Raw genomic sequence first — 19,612 nt, 5'->3', positions numbered from 1 at the left:
CCGCAGTCTCTGGTGATCTCCTGCACTGTGTCCGCAGTCTCTTGGTCATCCCCTGCACTGTGTCCGCAGTCTCTGGTGATCTCCTGCACTGTGTCCGCAGTCTCTGCTCATCTCCTGCACTGTGTCCGCAGTCTCTGCTCATCTCCTGTACTGTGTCCGCAGTCTCTGGTCATCTCCTGCACTGTGTCCGCAGTCTCTGGTCATCTCCTGTACTGTGTCCGCAGTCTCTGGTCATCTCCTGCACTGTGTCCGCAGTCTCTGGTCATCCCCTGTACTGTGTCCGCAGTCTCTGGTCATCTCCTGTACTGTGTCCGCAGTCTCTGGTCATCTCCTGTACTGTGTCCGCAGTCTCTGGTCATCTCCTGCACTGTGTCCGCAGTCTCTGGTCATCTCCTGCACTGTGTCCGCAGTCTCTGGTCATCCCCTGTACTATGTCCGCAGTCTCTGCTCATCTCCTGTACTGTGTCTGCAGTCTCTGCTCATCTCCTGTACTATGTCCGCAGTCTCTGGTCATCTCCTGTACTGTGTCTGCAGTCCATTGGTTCAGAATATTTTTTCTTGTTTTTCACCTCTAAAACCTAGGTGCGTCTTATGGTCAGGTGCGTCTTATGGAGCGAAAAATACGGTACATATTGCTCATATACAGTTGCCATCTACTCTAGTAGACTCAATAGTTGTCAACAATTTGGAGATACAGACTAGAACATATAATTAATTATCCTTCCACCCATATATTTTAATAGCATTAGTCAATGAGACCCCACACACAAAAAAAAAAACAAAAAAAAACAGTCTGGGAAGGGGGAGGGGTAGAGGTCAAGGCAAGCGGATGTACAAATAGGTTTTCATGAAATGCAACTTTTGCTAAAGTTTTGTGGCAATTTTGAAATTCCCTGGTTTGTGACAGGTACAATTTAAATATAAAAAATTATTATGACAACTTGGCATTAACCAAATAAGGAAAAGTACTCAGTTGCAGCTATATTACTCCAAACAAAAACAAACAAAAACAAATTGTATACTGCATATCGCTGTTTACGTTCAGCAACTAATATTTGCACCATTACTACTGTACCTCTTTTAGTTCATTTCTGCTCATGTTATCCACTTGTACTTTGGTCCAGTATTTATCAAGCAATAAGGCATGGCTATTTGGTGGTCTGTACCAAGCACCAGAGCTAGAGCTTAGTAGCCTGTAAATAGATATTTATGCTTTAGGAAAATGCTACAACATATGTATTTCTAGACACAGCAACACAACAGTAGGCCTGTTTATAACGGAACGTACAATAGAATATTTCAAATTTCCAAGGATAAAGGAACTGGCTTTCCCCATCTCAAAACAGAAGAACACCTTTAATCAACACGTGGTCATGTCTTCAATTGATTTTATAAACTCATGCGGCTTTAAGGAACAGACATAAGCCCTAACCCATTCAATTTTTATCCAAACATACTGTAGAGTATAGAACAGAGCTCTACTAAACCTGTTGAAAATCTAGTCCTTACCTATCCAATCTTCTCAGCTAAATTTGTTTTTTACCCACACTGTTAACTGTCATCTTAGGCACAGGGAACACCTTTCACGCTCACACAGGCCTTTCACAATCTGCATCCTACACACTGTAAAGATGCGCATAAAATAATTCAACACATCTAACTTACCATTGACACACAAACATGGTTCTTCCATGATCAAACTAAGACACTAGTGAATATATTTTATGATTCTACGAACTTGGAACTATCAGAGAGCATAACAATTTGCACTGTGCTGTATTAGTGTTGTATAACCCTTCTAATAACACTTTGAAATAAATCCGACAGTTGCTATAATTTACTGAACTTTACACATTAAAACTTTTCTTTGCGATGCCTTCGGGAATAAGCCTGCAAACACAGATTGTACAAATATAAAAGTAATCTTCTTACCTCCTGGTGGCAAACAGCTGGAAACCTGGAGCCACTTTTATGCTGTCTCCTCTTCCAGGAACTAGCAATTCACCATTTTCCAAAATCGGAATTAACACAGATATCTAATGTAAAAAATTTTTTTAAATTAGCGAAGGTCTAGAAGAATTAAAGATCCAATGTACCGTATCTAAAATGTCATGTTTAGGGTCAAATAGTGAGTGCTTCCTATAGTCAGTTCTGAAGGCTTTTATCTGAGAACACCAAACAACTTTGCAAGCAGAACCTTAGTTTTGACTTTGAATATTTAGAAGTGTGCTCTCAAAGCACAAGATAACCAGACTGTTTTAAACACAAGCCCAAAAGCTGGGTCCACACTGATCACAATTTGGTCGGTGCAGCAGGGACTTGCCGAAATTCAAACTGTGGGATGTCCACCCTGTAAAATTTGATTATGTAAAACACGACCAGATGAATTAAGTCCAAACTACATCCAGACAATGAAAGGATTTTTTTTTTTTTCTGATGGACCAAAGCCAGACAACCGTACAGAAGAATAATGTACTTTTTCTTCCATACCAAGAGTCTTCCAGGTGCTTTTTTGCAAAACTCCAAACCTGCGTTTTGCATTGAGGAAAAGCTTCTGTCTAGCCACTATGCCATAAAAGTCCAGATCGGTAGAGGGCTGCAGTGGAACTCATCCCATCTCTACACCTCAGTCAGAGTGACCACAGGTTTCTTGGTCACCTCTCTTAATAAGGCCCTTCTCCCCCAATTACTCGGTTTGGCTGGGCAACCAGCTCTTGGAAGAATCCTGGTTGTGCCAAACGTCTTCCATTTGAGAATTATGGAGGTCACTGTGCTCTTCAGTGCAGCAGACATTTTTTAAAGTGGTAGTAAAGCCACTGTTACATTTTACCTACAAGTAAGCTTATAATAAAGCTTACCTGTAGGTAAAATGAATAGGAGTATTTCCTAAATGTGCACTGTTAAGGAGATATTCGTTTTTTGTTTTTTTAGTTTTGGTTTTTCTTACAGCCTATGCATGAGCTCTGAAGGAACAGCATACCCATGCCGTTCCTTCAGAGCACTGTGCCGTGTCCCGAGACTCCAGTGCACATGGGCGGGAGTGACGTCATCACAGCTCAGTCAGTCAGATGGCCAGAGCTCGCAAACCCAGAAGGAAGACTGGCCAACATGGAAGCCTCTACAGCAGTGACAGCGGGTCGCTGGAGGGCTTTGTTTTAAGGCAAGTTTAACCTCCCTAGCGGTATGATTAGGTCAATATTTCTGTGCTCAAAGCGGTACATTTTTTTGCATGGAAATGTCTTTTTATTGTAGTCCTGTAATTTTTAGGAATAACTCACTGAAATCTGTCCGAACAAGAGTCTAGTAAACATCCAGGGTATGATAAAATTTGAAACACGAAATCATAAATTATAAAATAATAATATAAAATATAATAAATTTAATTCAATAATGTAATCAAACCAAAATCACTGAAATTTGAAATATAGCACCAAGTTCGCACTTACTGAGCTTAGTCGCAAAATCGTTTTCAGTGTCTGATGACGAATTTCCCCACGAATCATTATCACTCAATTCTGCAAGTGGTTCTGATTTACTATCGCTGTTTTCTAGCTGGTCTAAAACCACTTTTAACCTAACAAAGGGATGCTTTTTGGACGCCATGGACATTTCTCGGTTTCCAGGCAGAAAGAACAGTAAAAATGCAGGCAGGGCACAGGACAAAGCAGTAGGGACAAAATGTATGTGAAATGCTTTGACACAGTAATGTTTTACTATGTGATTTTAGTGTATTGGGTGAATGTCAATTCTAAAATTTTTGAATTTCCCGCCAGTTCCACCCCTCGTACGTCCCGACGATCGCAGGGACCAGAACCCGGATGATGGATGCCAGCATCGGCTGGAGGAGATGGCTGGGGATACTGCAGGGGGGACGTCGTGGGAGTGCAGGACAAGGTAAGTGAAACAGGGATCACGGAGCAATGCTGCAGGGTATTCCCCAGTGTAGCTCGGGGTTACCGCTTTTGGTACTCAAAGTTTACCCCAAACTACACCCGGGAATACCGCCAGGGAGGTTAACATCCCAAAAATGAAAAACTTAAAAAATATATATGATAATCGATCATAAAGTAAATTACCAGACTACAAATGAAACATACAGTTGTTGATAATATAGTCAGTATAAAATGCTAGCCATTTACAAATGAAAACACTACATACCACATCCAAAGGTGCATAATCAATATCCTCAAGCAAAATCCAATGTCCATGAGCAACAGCTTGTGTTAATGTTCCTGGCTGCCACACAAACTCTCCTGGAACATCTGTGCACCGATACATTCCCAGCAACATCTAAGAAGTAGAGAACATAGTCATCATCAATGTATGAACACGCTCCTAATATCAAGCTGTGAAGACCGTAAATGAGCACCTTGTACAAGGAAGCACAGACTGATGCCCAAGACACACCATTATAGCTTATCAATATCCTACTACAACCATACGGTTTATCATGACCTTACCTTACTATCAGTCTGGTCTCCAAGCTGAACCTTGAATATATCAGGTGGTTTCAAACGTCCAGTCACTGTGGCCAAATGCTCCACCAATGCAGTTTTTCCACAACCTATGGGTCCTTCCAACAGCACAGCTTTCTCAAAGGAAACTGCCTGGGCAAGACTTTGAAGACTGCGGCAAGTAGACTCCACCAATACAAGTGGACTTTTATGAATTTCCTACAATACAAAAATATAAATAACTCTTTAAAGTGGCTCTAAAGCCTTATTATATTTTTACAGTAATGCATTCTCTGTATTAAAAAAGTAAAAAAACTACACTATTTCCCATTGATTAAAAAAAAAAAAAAAAAAAAAAAAAAAAAAAACTCACCTCAGCCTGTCAGTGGATTCAGCACTCTCCCAGCTTCAGGTCTTCGCTCTCCTCTCTTCCTCTTCTTGCAGGCACCTGGGCAGCAGCGGGAGCCATAGGCTCCTGCTACTGTCAGTCAAATCCTGGAGCAGAGTCCAGCTGCACTGTGGCTACAGATCCACACAGCTTTATTCGAAAGTGAGCCTACAGATGTGCCCCCATAGCAAGCAGCTGGCTATGGCAGCACACAGGAAAGCGAAGCAGCCTTGAGTGCCAGCGGGAAGAACCCAGAAAAGGAGGTTCAGGGCCTCTTTGTGCAAAACCATTTTAAGTATGTTTAATATTTTAATTAAAACAATTTGAGCATTTACAATCACTTTATTACAAAAGCACAACAGTGATGCTATATATAAGAAAACTAAATCAGAAAGCCTTACAAAGGGTACTTTACACAGGTCTTTCAATTCGGAATACAAACATTTTTTCCTATGATAGCAAGGTATACTGATGAAAGCCTTTTTTGAACGCCCAACATCTATCCATAGGTGTTTTATAGGCCCTGCATGGATCTCCCCCCTTACATATGTTTTATGCATCAGATCAATATATTTTAGACAAATGTTTTCCTTTCCTGATTAACATTGCAAATAGTGGTGATCCAAGGATAAAGTAGCATTGCCACCAATAGTCAGTATAGTATACATACACAGAGCTGTCAAACTAACCCTGTTTTCAGTTTTGTGATTTATTGTCACATGGGTTTATTTATTAAAGCTGGTTCACTCAAAAACTCATGCACTTCTGCATAAAAACCAATCCGTTTCCAGGTTTTATTGCTAAAGCTTAATTGAACAAGCGGAGGAGAAAAAGAGCCAGAGCGACAGATTAGATTAATAGATAGATCTTGCTGCAATACACTCTGGCTTTGATACACCAAGTCATTTACCTGGAAAAAGGATGCAGTTGCCAACTCATGCCTGCATACTCTAGTATACTTTTACATTTTATAAGAAGTCTCCATTGTGGACACTTGGTATATTGTTCTTTAGGCACAAAATGGGCAAATTGCAACTCCCTTTACTCACTTGCTCTTTGCTCTTCACATTTTTTTTAGGAAGTAAAAATCCACAAACAGGCACAACTCGTGAACAGAGGTCACTGTACACAACTTGACCTTGTGTGTACTGTTGGCTCTTGTTTTTACACCACAAGAACTTCTCCGTGTTGGTTAATAAAAGACCCTGCTCAATATTCTGATTGTGCAACTCATCCAGTAGCCTGGAAAAGAGGGGAGGAAAAAAAAATGTAATCTATTTATTTTTCTCTTAAGTATGTACAAACTGTAGTGACATGGACAAAAGCTACTTACTGAAGTTTGAAATGCATTAGCTCATCTGTACCAAACAATTTCTTCAAAAAGGCCTGCTTGTTTTCATCAGACATAGAAGTAACCAAAGCCAGGCAATGGGCAGTGTACCTGAAATAAAAAGCATCTTAATTCAGGGTCAATCCAAATCTGTCTGATACAAAATACTGGCTTTACACGCTTCTGCTACTACAATCTCAAAACAATAAATATTGGACCAAAATGAATAGAGCAGTTAAGTACTATATGTCTGCATTGTGCATCTCCCATTTGGCCGGGGGGATTTGTAGAACATGCCTTACCTGATAAAGCCCAAGATCAAACATGCAGTTTGGCTGATCTTAAAAGAAAGTGAGCCACTCCACTGACTACATGTATGTATAACTGTATAATCCGCACAAATTGTCCAATACAAACACTAGAAACAGGAGTTTAAAAGGAGGCTGCAACAATAAGACTCAAAGTCCATATGGTTTTACGGTACAACATCAATACGAAAAGAAACTGAAATCCAAAAAATACCCTACCAACTAACACTACTAAGACTTTAAAGGTACCACATCAATTTAAAAATAGCATTCCAACAGCATAGGTATTACATAAAACTGCAGTAGAAAAAAACTCTGTAAATATCAGCACTCAGAGGTCTAACCAAAGAGAAAGATGACCACAAATGATGTACGATATACAATGGATCATGAACTTTGCCAGGAATGTGTAGTAGATGCTGCCCTCAGAGGAAATCCTGTAAAAACAACAAAAAGAACAAAACAGGAGGGCGCAAACGCCTAGTGCATTACGAACGATTTATTGTTCGCATAGATGACAAATGGATACTCAGAAGTGAAAGTAAAATCGCATATAAACCACAAGATGCTTCAGCAAAGGCAATCACGTGTGTCCATGCAACCCAACTGGACAGGCAAGCTGATGCATAGCTCTGAGGAAGGAGGCAACTTGCCAGCCCAACATGGATATGTTGCATGGACACACGCGATTCCCTCTGCTGTGGCATTTTGTGGTTTATATGCAATTTTACTTTGCACTTGTATCCATTTGGCATCTTTTTTTTGTGAACAATAAATCGTTGGTAATGCACAAGGCGTTTGTGCCCTCCCGTTTGTTAAATATGAATTAAATCTACTGTAGGTTTTAACTACATAAAAACAAACAGGTATAAAACGCAGATGATCATAATTTTATCCAGGTATCTCCAACAGGGGCAATGCCAGCTTCTTCAAGGAGAACTGCTACAGGGTTCTGCCATCCCAAAAGTATCATAACTATCATCCATTTGTGTGGGAAGTTTAAGCTACACCCCTACTCCCTAAATGTACATTTCAATTTTTGGGGAGTAGGGGTGTGGTTTGTTTAAACTTCCTTCCCACACAAATAGATGATAGTTATTGGGGATGGAAACCATATAAAACATTATATTTCAGTACATTTTAGACTCAAAATGTCTAAATGTTTGGGACCTTTCTTGAACTTTAACCATTTGACGCCCGGCCTATGGCCAAATGGCGTCCGTAAAAATGTATTAGCTTTCCAGGAGGCCGCCATATGGAGTCCTCCAGCACATTCGCAGTTCGCGCGCTTGCACAGCGGCGCGATCTGTCACCGGCCGTGTACCTCGGACACGGCCGATGACAGATCTGAGTACCGGCCCCCGTTGCCGGTACCATGTGACCTATTACAGCAGGTCACATGACAGTTGTATACAATGGATGGCTTCATTCAAGCCATCCATTGTATACTAGTGTCTAGCTGTGAATGGTCACAGCTAGTCACATGCACATGTCGTGATTAGCTGTGGCCAAATCACAGCTAAGCACAAAGAAAAAAAAAAAAACCTGAATGAATCGATGTTATTCAGGTAAATGCTTGCTTATAGCAAAGTAATTCTTTGCTATAAGCAAATTGTGTAAAAAAAAAAAAAAATACTGATCACTTCCCCAAAGTAGTACAATGTTACTATGGTAACATTGTGATACTTTGGACATAGTGGAATATGAAAAAACAAATCTTAAAAAAAAGAAAAAAAAAATTAATAAAAAATGTAAAATAAAAAAAATAAATTTAAAAAAAAAAATATATATATATTTTTTTTCACACTGTCACCAGTCAGTGTCCCTGATCACCGCCATGCCAGTTATATGATGACGCTGTACTGCACTGGTGACAGTATGTAAAAAAAAAAAAAAATAGTGAAATTTTTTCTATTTTTTAATTTTCCGAAAAATGACAAAAAAAATACAACTTCAAAAAACTTGTCATGCCTCTTATGAAGTACGTCGGACTGTCTACTTTGCAAAAAGTGGTCATTTGGGGGATATCTGTACTATTCTGACATTCCTAGACCTCAAGAAATTAGATTGGCTGTCAGTACTTCAGGATTGATCAATATTCAGATCTATACCATAGTTTGTGAACTCTATAACTGTCCTACAAACTAAAAAATACATCCTAATTTGAGTTATTTTCACCAAAGGCATGTAGTAGAATACATCTCGACCTAAATTTATGAAGAACAATTATTTATTTGCAAACTTTTATAACAGAAACAAAGAAAAACGTGGGTTTTTTTTCAAAATTTTTGGACTTTTTTGTTAATTTAGCAAAAAATAAAAACCCCAGCGATGATTAAATACCACCAAAAGAAAGCTCTAGTTGTGTGAAGAAAATGATAAAATTTTAGTTTGGGTACAATATTGTATGACTGCGCAATTGTCATTCAAAGTGTGAGAGCGCTGAAACGTGAAAAATGGCCTGGACAGGAAGGTGTAAAATTGCACGGTATTGAATTGGTTAAAAGGGCTGGGGATTGATCTTATATGCAGATGTTTTTATACACAAACCACTATCTGAGATATCTATAGTTTTCTTCTTCGTTAGTTTTCTTAAATAGTATTAACCATCTGTATACCTTTACAATGTATACATCATTTAAGGTGTTCCATTTTTCCTCCATTATATAGTGGCTGCGGCTTTGGCCCTCTGACCAAAATTGCCTTATAGTTTTGCATTCATAACAGTTAATATTGTTAATGGCATTATCTTGATATGGATACATCAAAGTGGATACTTCTGCCTGTCTATGGATGTACCGAACAGATATTGGTATTGTACATTTTTTTTATAATTCATAGAACCCTGTAGCAGTTCTCCCTAAAGAAGCGGGCATTGTCCCTGAGAAACAAATTGGAGATACCTGGATAAAATCATGATCATCTGGGTTTACATCTGTTTGCTAAATACTAACTACATCTATTACAGTTTTATGTAATACCTATACTGTTAGAATGCTATTTTTTAAATAATCTTTTGCAAGTTCTGTACTCTTACTGGTCCAAACACTACTGATACTCAGAAGCGTACCAGATAAAAAAAAAAAAAAAAAAAAAACACAAAACCTGTTTGGTGTAACAAAAAGGAATCACAGCCTACAGAGCTCCTGCAGACACTAATCTGTGTTTCCTTATTGCCCTGTTATAGCGGTGATTTCTAACAGCTTTGTGTAATATATGTCTCCAATCTCTGGCTGCCTCTTATGTTCACAGTTTCTAGCCATCTCTTCCCATGCCCATATTCTGAATATATCTTGTCATGTGCCTGCGCTCTTCAAAAATGCCTATTCACGGAATTTTATGTGCAACCCTTTGGTGATGTTGGGGGCTACACTTGAGGCACCCTCTTATCGAGAGATCACCAATGACTTAAAGCAAACAGCTAAATTGCACAGCAAGCAGATGGAACAAAGTTTCCTTCTCAAATTCTGAAAACTTCCCATTCATTTGTCTACAGAAATTAATCTGTCTACAAAACTCTAAAGCAAGCCATAGATTAAGCAATTTTCTCCCCTTCCACCATGGAAGGGGAAGAAAAGATTCTGACCATATGATCAGGATCCACCCAGAAGCCTGGACCAGTACTTAGCTCTGCCTCTCAGCGATCTGCCGAGAGCATGAGCCAGCCCCTTTTGCCCCCTACACAGTCCAGTGCTCTAGTGAGCACTGGAGGGGCAGAGCAAACTGTTGGTGACTGATAGTCACCACTCTCTGTTCAGAGCAGAGGGGGAGAACGGAGCGATCAGTGATGTTTGATCGCTCAGTTCTCATTTCAGAGAAAGCAAGGTACAGATGCAGCACTGGATGGATGCGGCTTCCACATTGGAATTTTTTTTTTTTTTTTTTTAAGACTCAGCAGTGATTTATCCCTGATCAAACATCACTCCTCGAAAGAGAATGCAATGTTAAAGAGCTGGCTCTTGTATAAGATACAAACTACTCAGTGGAATGCCTGCAACTGGAGTCTGGAGAGATATAGAGAACTACCAGCCTACTAAACCCACCAATTTCAAATGAAAAACATTTAACGTGGTGGTTCAATCAACATAGGCCTCTTTATAAAGTGTAGCACACAGGTATGCAGTGAAAAATCCATCTGCGGTTATAGCATCTGGGAACTACAGCTGCATATCATTTTTGCTGATAGAATTGCATTACAGAATAAGCTGTGCATGCATAACTATGGCACTGGTGTGTACTAGCACACATTTATAGGCGCATTTTCCATACCATAACATTTTATAATTTTGGAAGTTTGGCTATATACATGCAAGAGTACATGCTGTTGCTTACACGTGAGTTTTCTGTAAAGCATTCTTAAGGGGAAAAATATGCTGCAGCTGCCTGCTGGACATCACATCAAATGTCTTACACACTTAACACCCAAAACCTTATGGCCGTGCACAAGAGGACTTAAAGCAGAACTAAACACTCAATCAACATTAACCATTTTTTAAATTAGCATTAGTAAAAACAAGAAAGTTATATTTAAAAATTGTTCAAACTATTTTTTTTTTCTTATTTCTTCAGTTGATACCTGGTTTCGGTCTCAGGCCAAAATAACATCATACATCACAGGAGGTTTTGTAGACATTTTCTCTATCATCTGGGAGGAGGGGTTCGCAGGTAAACACACCCTCCTGCCTGCATGCCTGAACTAAGTTCAGATGAATTCTGGGAAATTTCAAATCAAACTGTTAGTTCGCTTTGGTTTCCTTTTTGCAAGACCAGTGGCTGCTATGCCTCCTATTCTAACAGGTATTGGTCTTGGCACATCCCTTCTGTAGTTCTCTCAATGAAACAGTGATGTAATTCAGCCCCACTTGCAGTGGTGGGTGGACAGACTGAAACATTCAACATGTACAGGCCTAGTGTACCTGCCCACATTCACTACAATTCCCTGTAGTTGATGGGAATTAGTTTTTTACTGCAGAGAGAGGAGAGGATATGATGTAATCCCTGCTGTTTCACCTCCTCCTTTGCAGAGCAGATGCGGTTATCTTTTGAATTACAGGTGAGGGCATGGAAATTCAATTAGACTTTTATCCTAAATGGTAAGTATTTTCTGTGTGTGTGTGTGGGGGGGGGGGTACTAATGGGTGATTTTTCTGCCTATCCTAGAGTTCTTTAAGTTTACATAAAAGACCATCTTTACCATATGTCTACTCTATCTCATCTTAGAAAAAAACATGTAAATTAAATTAAAATTGCTAAACATGAAATTCCTGGATGAAAAATAAAAATACAAAATCATGCTTTGATAAATAGCAGTTTAGTACAGTAAATCCATTCAACAATAAAAATGGAGAATAAACACATACCATCGGACAGCTAAGTCATGGCTTTTTAGCAGAGGTACACAGACGCTCCAGTCCCACATTTCTTTAAAGTAGGATTTTTCCTGCTGCAAAAATCTGAAAGCAGCTTCCATAAGGTCTCGCAGTTTCATCCGTCGCCGCCCATAGCGAACTGTACTGGTATCACAGCTTTCCAGAAATAGTCTTTGGAATACTGGTGAAGCTGTCTGAAAATACTGTAATGCAAATCTGAGCATAGACAAAAAAAAAAAAAAAAAAACACAGGTTAAAGTCTAAGGTAAAACAAAACAGATTTCACAAGTGTATGTTAACCAACGGGATTTTTTTTTTGGGGGGGGGGGGGGACCTGGCAGCATTACCAAGCAAGAGCCCCATGTTTTAGACAGCATGTAATCGTTTTATCTCAGCAAAATGTGGAATAAAAGGTCATAAGGTAGGCCCCAGTATAGTGGATTTTTGCACTGACAGATGACAGACTCCCTGCAAAAGGCTAAGTGGTGAGGGACAAGTACACACTGACAAAAACATAAAGGCCACTCAAGAGGAAACAAGGTTTTTAGGACAGTGGCAAAATACTGCACAATGGTGGAACTGCTTATCCAAAAAAGTTTGGCATTTATGGGTCAAAATGTTAATTTTATCCAGTACTTTGACTGACAATTGACGTTTTATTCTATTTGGAACCCAAACAAAAAGCTAGTAAAACATTCTTAAACAGCATATGTTACTCATTTTTAAACAGTAATACAGGTTTTAACATTGTACATATCAAGTTACAGCATTGCACAAGAAAAAGGGGCTTAATAAATAGATTTAAAATTCTAATTAAGCCCATAAAAATATCCAAAGATGAATTTTACTTATTTAAGAGCACATGTGCTTTGCATAATTAAGAGGGAAAAGTGGCTTTCCACAGCTACAAATATTTGCCTTCCCTTTGCTTCCCTGCTGGAAGCAGTAGTCATGGGTGTGGGAAGCATGTGGCTCACTGGCTTTCCTCCAATATAACATCATGCATTCTGAAGGCAGTTGTAAAGGCTTTAATTTTGTTTTGTTTTTAAAAACACAACATACAATACATGTTATATCCTACCTGCTCTGTGCAATATTACACAGGGGGGCCCCAAACCTCTTCTGAGGTCCCCTGCAAGCACTCTCAGCTCCTCCTTTTCTCATCTCAGTGCACCCCTATAGGACACCGCTTCCTGGTGACACCTGTGGGCTTGCTACCAAGCCTCTCTATGGGCATTTATTAACACACCAAGCAGCTTGATACCGCCCCCTCACAGCAGTTGATTGATAGAAGCAGGAGCCAATGGTTCCTGCTGCTGTCTCTGAGCCTGTGGGGAGGAGAGGAAGAACAAGCACCGCTGTAGACTGCCACAGCACTGGATTGATACAGGAATCAAGTATTTGGGGAGGGGAGAAAAAAAAAAAAAAAAAAAAGCACTAGTGGAAGGTTTTTTTTACCCTTAAGTATATACAAACTCTCAACTTGTAAAACAACCCATTCAGTTGAAAATAGAAATGACAGGCTAAACATTTGTGCATAGATGTTAAAAGAAAAAAAAAATATCACACACACTTCACCTAGAAAGTATTCACAGCGCTTAACTTTTGCCACATTTTGTTATGTTACAGCCTTATTCCAAAATGGATTAAATTTTTTTCCTCAACATTCTACAAACAATACCCCATAATGACAATGTGAAAAGTTTGTTTTGAAATCTTTGCACTTTAAAAATAAACAAAAAAAACCCATGCACATAAGTATTCACAGCCTTTGCCATGACACTCAAAATTGAGCTCTGGTGCCTCCTGTTCCCACTGATCATCCTTGAGTTGTTTCCACAACTTGATTGGAGTCCACCTGTGGGAAATTCAGTTGATTGGACATGATTAGGAAAGGCATAAACCTGTCTATATAAGGTCCCACAGTTAACAGTGCATGTCAGAGCACAACCCAAGCCATGAAGTCCAAGGAATTGTCCATAGACCTCCGAGACAGGATTGTATCAAGGCAGAGATCTGGGGAAGGGTACAGAAACATTTCTGCAGCATTGAAGGTCCCAATGAGCACAGTGGCCTCCATGATCCGTAAACGGAAGAAGTTTGGAACCACCAGGAATCTTCCTAGAGCGGGCCACCCGGCCAAAATGAGCGATAGAGGGAGAAGGGTCTTAGCCAGGGAGGTAACCAAGCACCCGATGTTCACTCTGAAAGAGCTCCAGCGCTTCTCTGTGGAGAGAGGAGAACCTTCCAGAAGAACAACCATCTCTGCAGCACTTCACCAATCAAACCTGTATGGTAGAGTGGCAAAACGGAAGCCACTCCTCAGTAAAAAGGCAGCCTGCCTGGCGTTTACTAAAAGGCACCTGAGAGACTCCAGCCATGAGAAACAAAACTCTCTGGTCCAATGAAACAAAGATTTAACTCTTTGGTCTGATTGCCAAGCATCATGTCTGGTGGAAACCAGGTACCGCTCACCACCTGGCCAATACCAGCGGCAGGAACTGGGAGTCTAGTCAGAATCGAAAGAAAGATGAATGCAGCAATATACAGAGATATCGTTGATGAAAGCCTGTTCCAGAGCGCTCTGGACCTTAGACTGGGGTGACAATTCATCACAACAGGACAACGACCCTAAGCACACAGCTCACATAAAAGGAGTGGCTACGGGCCAACTCTGTGAATGTCCTGGAGTGGCCCAGCCAGAGCCCAGACTTGAACCCGATTGAGCATCTCTGGACAGATCTGAAAATGGCTGTGCATCGATGCTCCCTATCCAACCTGATGGAGCTTGAGAGGTACTGCAAAGAAGCCTGGGAGAAATTGCCCAAAAATAGGTGTGCCAAGCTTGTAACATCATACTCAAAACAACTTGAGGCTGAATTTGGTGCTAAAGGTGAATCAACAAAGTATTGAGCAAAGGCTGTGACTACTTATATACATTTGTTTTTTTTCCCATTTTTTTTTTAATTAAATTGCAAAGATTTAAAAATTAACTTCTTTCACGTTGTCATTATGGGGTATTGTTTGTAGAATGTTGAGGGAAAAAAATTAATTTAATCCATATTGGAAAAAGGCTACAACATAACAAAAACGTGGATAATGTTAAGTGCTGTGAATACTTATAGGATGCACGGTGCAGCTCTCTATCTCTATATAGCATACAAAAAACACAGACACTAAACATTGTTTTGTGATAACATTCCCTCTGTTCTTAGCTGCATACGAGACAAGAGCTTCCCAGTGAATAGCTGGGGGGGGGGAAGAACTGACCATGCTGTGCTATCCTGCCTTGTGTGGTCAGTTTTTAATAAGAAAGCAGAGGGACTGGCAGGAACACCTAGTAATTCAAAAAAAGAAAGCAATACTAAGATCAGGATACTTTTTAAATAAGTACATCCCACATCAGGAATATGAAAAGTTGGGTTTGCATACCCTTTACTGCAGGTAATGTATTAGGATATAATAATAATAATAATAATAAAAAAAAAATAATAAAACTTTAGAACCACTTTAAGTTGATCAGGAACCCAGCAATGTCACATGGGGTTGGAAGAGAACTCTTACCATTGTGCTCTTTGTTCCCCATAGCCAGAGGGGCAAGGAAGGCATACAGTACCCATTTTATCACCCATGGCACATCCAAAAAAATAGAGTAAGCAAACAAATGCCAACAGGCCCACATAACAAAACAAAAGCTTGACAGACTCAGAAAACAGTTTGTACCACGTTACACCCAAAACTGGCACCAGAGGCCCAAACAACCACCTGGTAGAATTTAAAGTAGTTCTAAAGCCAATACATTTTATTATCAACAAATTTTCTGCATGAAGATAAAAAAAAAATCTGCTAGTAGCGGTATCGCCCCAACCCCCTAAATAATTACAGGGGTCCTCACTCGATCTAAGGCTGTGCCCATCTGTAGCAGCTCTTTTCTGTTCCTGCAGTCACAAGACAGAGGCAGCAGCAGAAGTCATTGGCTCCTACTGCAGTCAAATTCTGTGAGCAGAGAGCGCTATGTATTTGTGTATGTACGCACGCTGTTTGGCTCAGGATCAAGCCAGCATGTCTGCTCCCATAGTGAGCGGTTTTCTATGGTGGCAAACACAGAACAGGAGGAGCCTAGAGCGCCAGCAGGGTACCACAGAAAAGAAGGTTTGCGGCCTATTCAGTGCAATTCCATTGCACAGAGCAGGCAAGTATAAAATGTTTATTTTAATAGAAAAAAAGCTTTTATATCCGCTTTAGCAAATGTGAAAAGACGACCAGGCGACAGCCTTGAAAATGTGAAAATGTGAGAAATGTGGAGGCCAGGACTGACTCTGCATGCCTGACCTCGAAGTCCCACCACCTTCCAGAAGTAACAGAACTATGATCAAATGCTTAACAAAAACCATCTAATACAGGGCAAGGGACATTAGCAAGGTAAAATTGTAGGTACAAAACAAAAAACACATTCCCAGCCCAACTTAACCCCCCCCCCCCCTCCTGAACAAATTCTAAAAGTAGGATTACAGAAATCATATGGATACATCATGGATTTGTTCCTTTTGCAGCCAGGCAGCATTCAGGGACTGAAATATTTCCAGCAGTCCTCTGAAAATTCACACGTGCACCAGCACAGCTGCAGAGAATAGCAGTAACCATAATTATCAAGGCTCACACGCCTTGGATAGCCACTATGCTCTACAGCCAAGTCCAGAACATTAAGTTTTCAGAAAACGGTCAGGAACCCTGCAAGATTTGTATTGTGGGTTTATAGGCAAGTGACATTGCCTTCTGCATCTAGTATTTCTGATGGAGGACAAGGTGGGATATACATTTTTGTTTTTAATTTCAGTTTCATAATAAAAGTATCACTATATAAGCTACAAACAGGTTAAATATAAAATATTTCTCAATCTGTTAGCATAGAAACATGAGCGCTACCGTTAAAGGCTTGTTGCTGAAAGACTAAGCGCCAAGGTTAAAGACAGCTTTTATGTAATTATACTCCAGGATTTAGAAAGAGGAATGTTGACTTGCCTTTGAATTCCATATCCTGGAGCAGCCTTTTTTAAACAGGGTGCCCTGCAAAGTCTCTGGGGTGCATTCAGCTATCTTCAGGGGGTGTCTTGGCAAAATGCCTAAAAATTGTATACAAGCTAGCTGGTGTTTCGAGCTTGCCATAGTTACACAAAGCTGCAGGTTTCATTGTGCACCATTACAACTTTCTAGCCTGTGACAGAACACCTGTCACCCCGATTGGGAGGACTGTCAGAGAACTGCTTCCTCACTGCTGGGACACAGGACTAAGGCATTATAGCTGGGCATTGCACCCAAGACTAGGCGACACTTGCTTAGAAGCCACACAGGAACTATTTTATTAAACAGAAATCACAGGTTGTTATACACTTCACAAATAGGGGCAGTCTGCATAATAAAACAAATATTACACATCAGGATAACCATCCCATGCTGATTAGATAACAAGGTGAAGCTGACAGTCTAATCCTATCATGTAGGCACCTCCAGAAGAACTTGCCAACAGACAAACAATAGGTAACTTAATTAGCAATGGGAATACACACCTAGGAGACACAATGGTAGAAGATAGTAAACACACAACACCTTAATAATCACATTAAAGCAAGAGTCTTCAGCATGAGGTTGTTTTGAGCTGATTATATCAACATCCTCTTAAGAGTCTCTAAGTCTAGGAAGGAGGGGGGGGTTGAAGCAGTCAGCCAATGCTGGTTTGGGCACAGAGACCCCAAATCTGTGTCCTGGTCCTCCAGTTCTCAGAATCTGAACTACTCCAAAAGGTCCCCCAAGGCACCAAAAGAACAGAGCCCCCTCAGATGCCAGGGCCATGGTCAGTAGGCAAGATACCCTGCAGTCCCCTCCAAAGTCCATCCCGGTTGGGTCTGTCACATAGCCGACTTAAAAAACATCCTTGCTTGCCCTGTCCTCTACGTCAGCACTGGAGTCACATTAGCTGGGAGAGAAAATGAGGGAGAAGAGAAACAATGGAATGCTAGTCAGTACCAGTGTGCAAAGGTGTATTTGCTGTTGAAGAATAAAACACTTCTGATGTCCCACGTGTGCAAATGTTGCTGAGTTCTGTAAACCTATTCGTTTCATTTTTTACATTTTATAATGGGTGCCTCAAGATTTTCAAAGGGTGCCTTGATAGAAAAGAAAAGGTTGAGAAACATGTCTTGGAGTACAAGACAGTACAGCAGTACAGGCCAAGTATACATAGACCCCAAGTTATAGGCTGGTACCTTCAGGTGACTGGATATTAGCAAGCTTTTGAGAACACCCCTACAGGCCTCCCCTAAAATTCCACCCCACTCCACGAGTCCTCTGTTTTGTAGCAAGCATTGCAGAGTAAACTGATTAGAACGGAGGGTAGTCTGTGTCCTGTACTCCAAGATACATAATTTAAAGGCAAGTCAATATTCCTCCCATCTTAAATACAACAGTATAGGACACAAGCTGAGTATTCATAGACCTTGGGACATCCCCAAGCAATGAATGAGAAGGGTGAGCAACAACAGAACTGTTCCAACAGGGCCAACAAGGGTCAATAGTTCCAACTTCAGAGTGCTGCTGCAAGAATCTAGCAGCTGAATACTGCCTCTGCAGAAGATTGGAACAGCCACCTGGCAAAACTTAGAAAAGATAAAAATGGAGGACCAGGTGGCAGCCTTGCAAAGCTGAGCTACAGAGCCTATTGATGGAATGCCTAAGAACGCCCAACGACATGGTGGAGTAGGTGCATAAAAGTGCAGGAGATTTGCTCTTGAGAGTTTAAGCTTTAATAAGACTTCTCATCCATAGAGCAATGGTAGACTTACAAGCAGGTTGTCCCTTGGGAGGTCCTATGGACAAAAAATAGGGAATAGATCTTCCTTTTCAAAGCAGTTGTTGTGAAGTACTCTTTTGGCTCTGACTACATCCAGACAGTGAAAAGCTATTTCATTTGGATGCTTTGGAGGAAAGCATGGTGAGGTAGGACACTGATACCACCTTAGAATGGAAGGATATTACTGGGCACAAGACTACCTTGTGATTAAAAATGAAAAAAAAAAAAAAAAAAACTGCCAACGAAGACAGATATCCCTGATGAGCTCACAGTGTGGTTTCTGCAGGCCAGACACAACACAGCTGAGATCCCAAGAAGCACAAAAGGCCTAGGAGCCCACAACAGAATTAAGGTGCGTATGTACGTAGCAAATGCTATGCACAAGATATCTTTGGTGGGATTCACCACAGGAAACAACTAAACAACCTAAGAAAAAAAGAAATGTGTGGGGGGAAGAGACCTTCTTAGAGCTGCTCAATCTTTATTCAAAGAGTAAAAACTGTAAGGTAATCAAATATCAATATTATGCATCAAAAATTTAAAAAAACAGTATCACAGCACCATGTAAGCATCTCACCCCAAAAAAGATCCCACATTACCCAAAATACACCCCCCCTACAAACTCAGACTCTAACTCTGGCCTACGTGTGCAACTGTACCCTTTAGATAATGTCTATGAGGTTATCTGGCTTGCTTTCTTCAAGAGTAAATAGCTTCTGGTGCCCCTTGATGGCTGATGTAGGCCACCAATGTGGCATTTTCCGATTGCACCCTGATTGGGTGATCTTGCAGAAGGGGGAGGTGGGTTGTACAGTGTTTGTTGCAGAGTCAGGTTTATTGCTCTGAGTTCCAGGACATTGATGGAAGCTTGACTTTCAAAGGTAACCAAGTTCCCTGGACCATGATGGAATGAAAC

The 19,612-nt window shown here is 40.5% G+C and overlaps 1 protein-coding gene across 1 annotated transcript in view; it reads right to left on the bottom strand.

Annotated features, from left to right (window-relative positions):
• The window catches only part of LOC149470386 (midasin-like), a 232,654-nt gene that overhangs the window by 190,572 nt on the left and 22,470 nt on the right, over positions 1–19,612 (bottom strand). The window contains exons 3-9 of the mRNA XM_089665390.1: positions 11,841–12,065; positions 6,176–6,283; positions 5,892–6,084; positions 4,461–4,673; positions 4,159–4,290; positions 1,933–2,036; positions 1,076–1,193 (exon numbers count right to left, since the gene is read on the bottom strand). Coding sequence (XP_089521516.1) covers positions 1,076–1,193; positions 1,933–2,036; positions 4,159–4,290; positions 4,461–4,673; positions 5,892–6,084; positions 6,176–6,283; positions 11,841–12,065 — 1,093 coding nt within the window. The remainder of the gene's footprint in view (positions 1–1,075; positions 1,194–1,932; positions 2,037–4,158; positions 4,291–4,460; positions 4,674–5,891; positions 6,085–6,175; positions 6,284–11,840; positions 12,066–19,612) is intronic.

The sequence above is a fragment of the Staurois parvus genome, unplaced genomic scaffold, assembly GCF_062004578.1.
Source record: "Staurois parvus isolate SC_StPar_1 unplaced genomic scaffold, SC_StPar_1.0 ptg000048l, whole genome shotgun sequence".
In the NCBI taxonomy this organism is placed as follows: domain Eukaryota; kingdom Metazoa; phylum Chordata; class Amphibia; order Anura; family Ranidae; genus Staurois; species Staurois parvus.
This window is presented reverse-complemented; position numbering and strand designations above follow the sequence as displayed.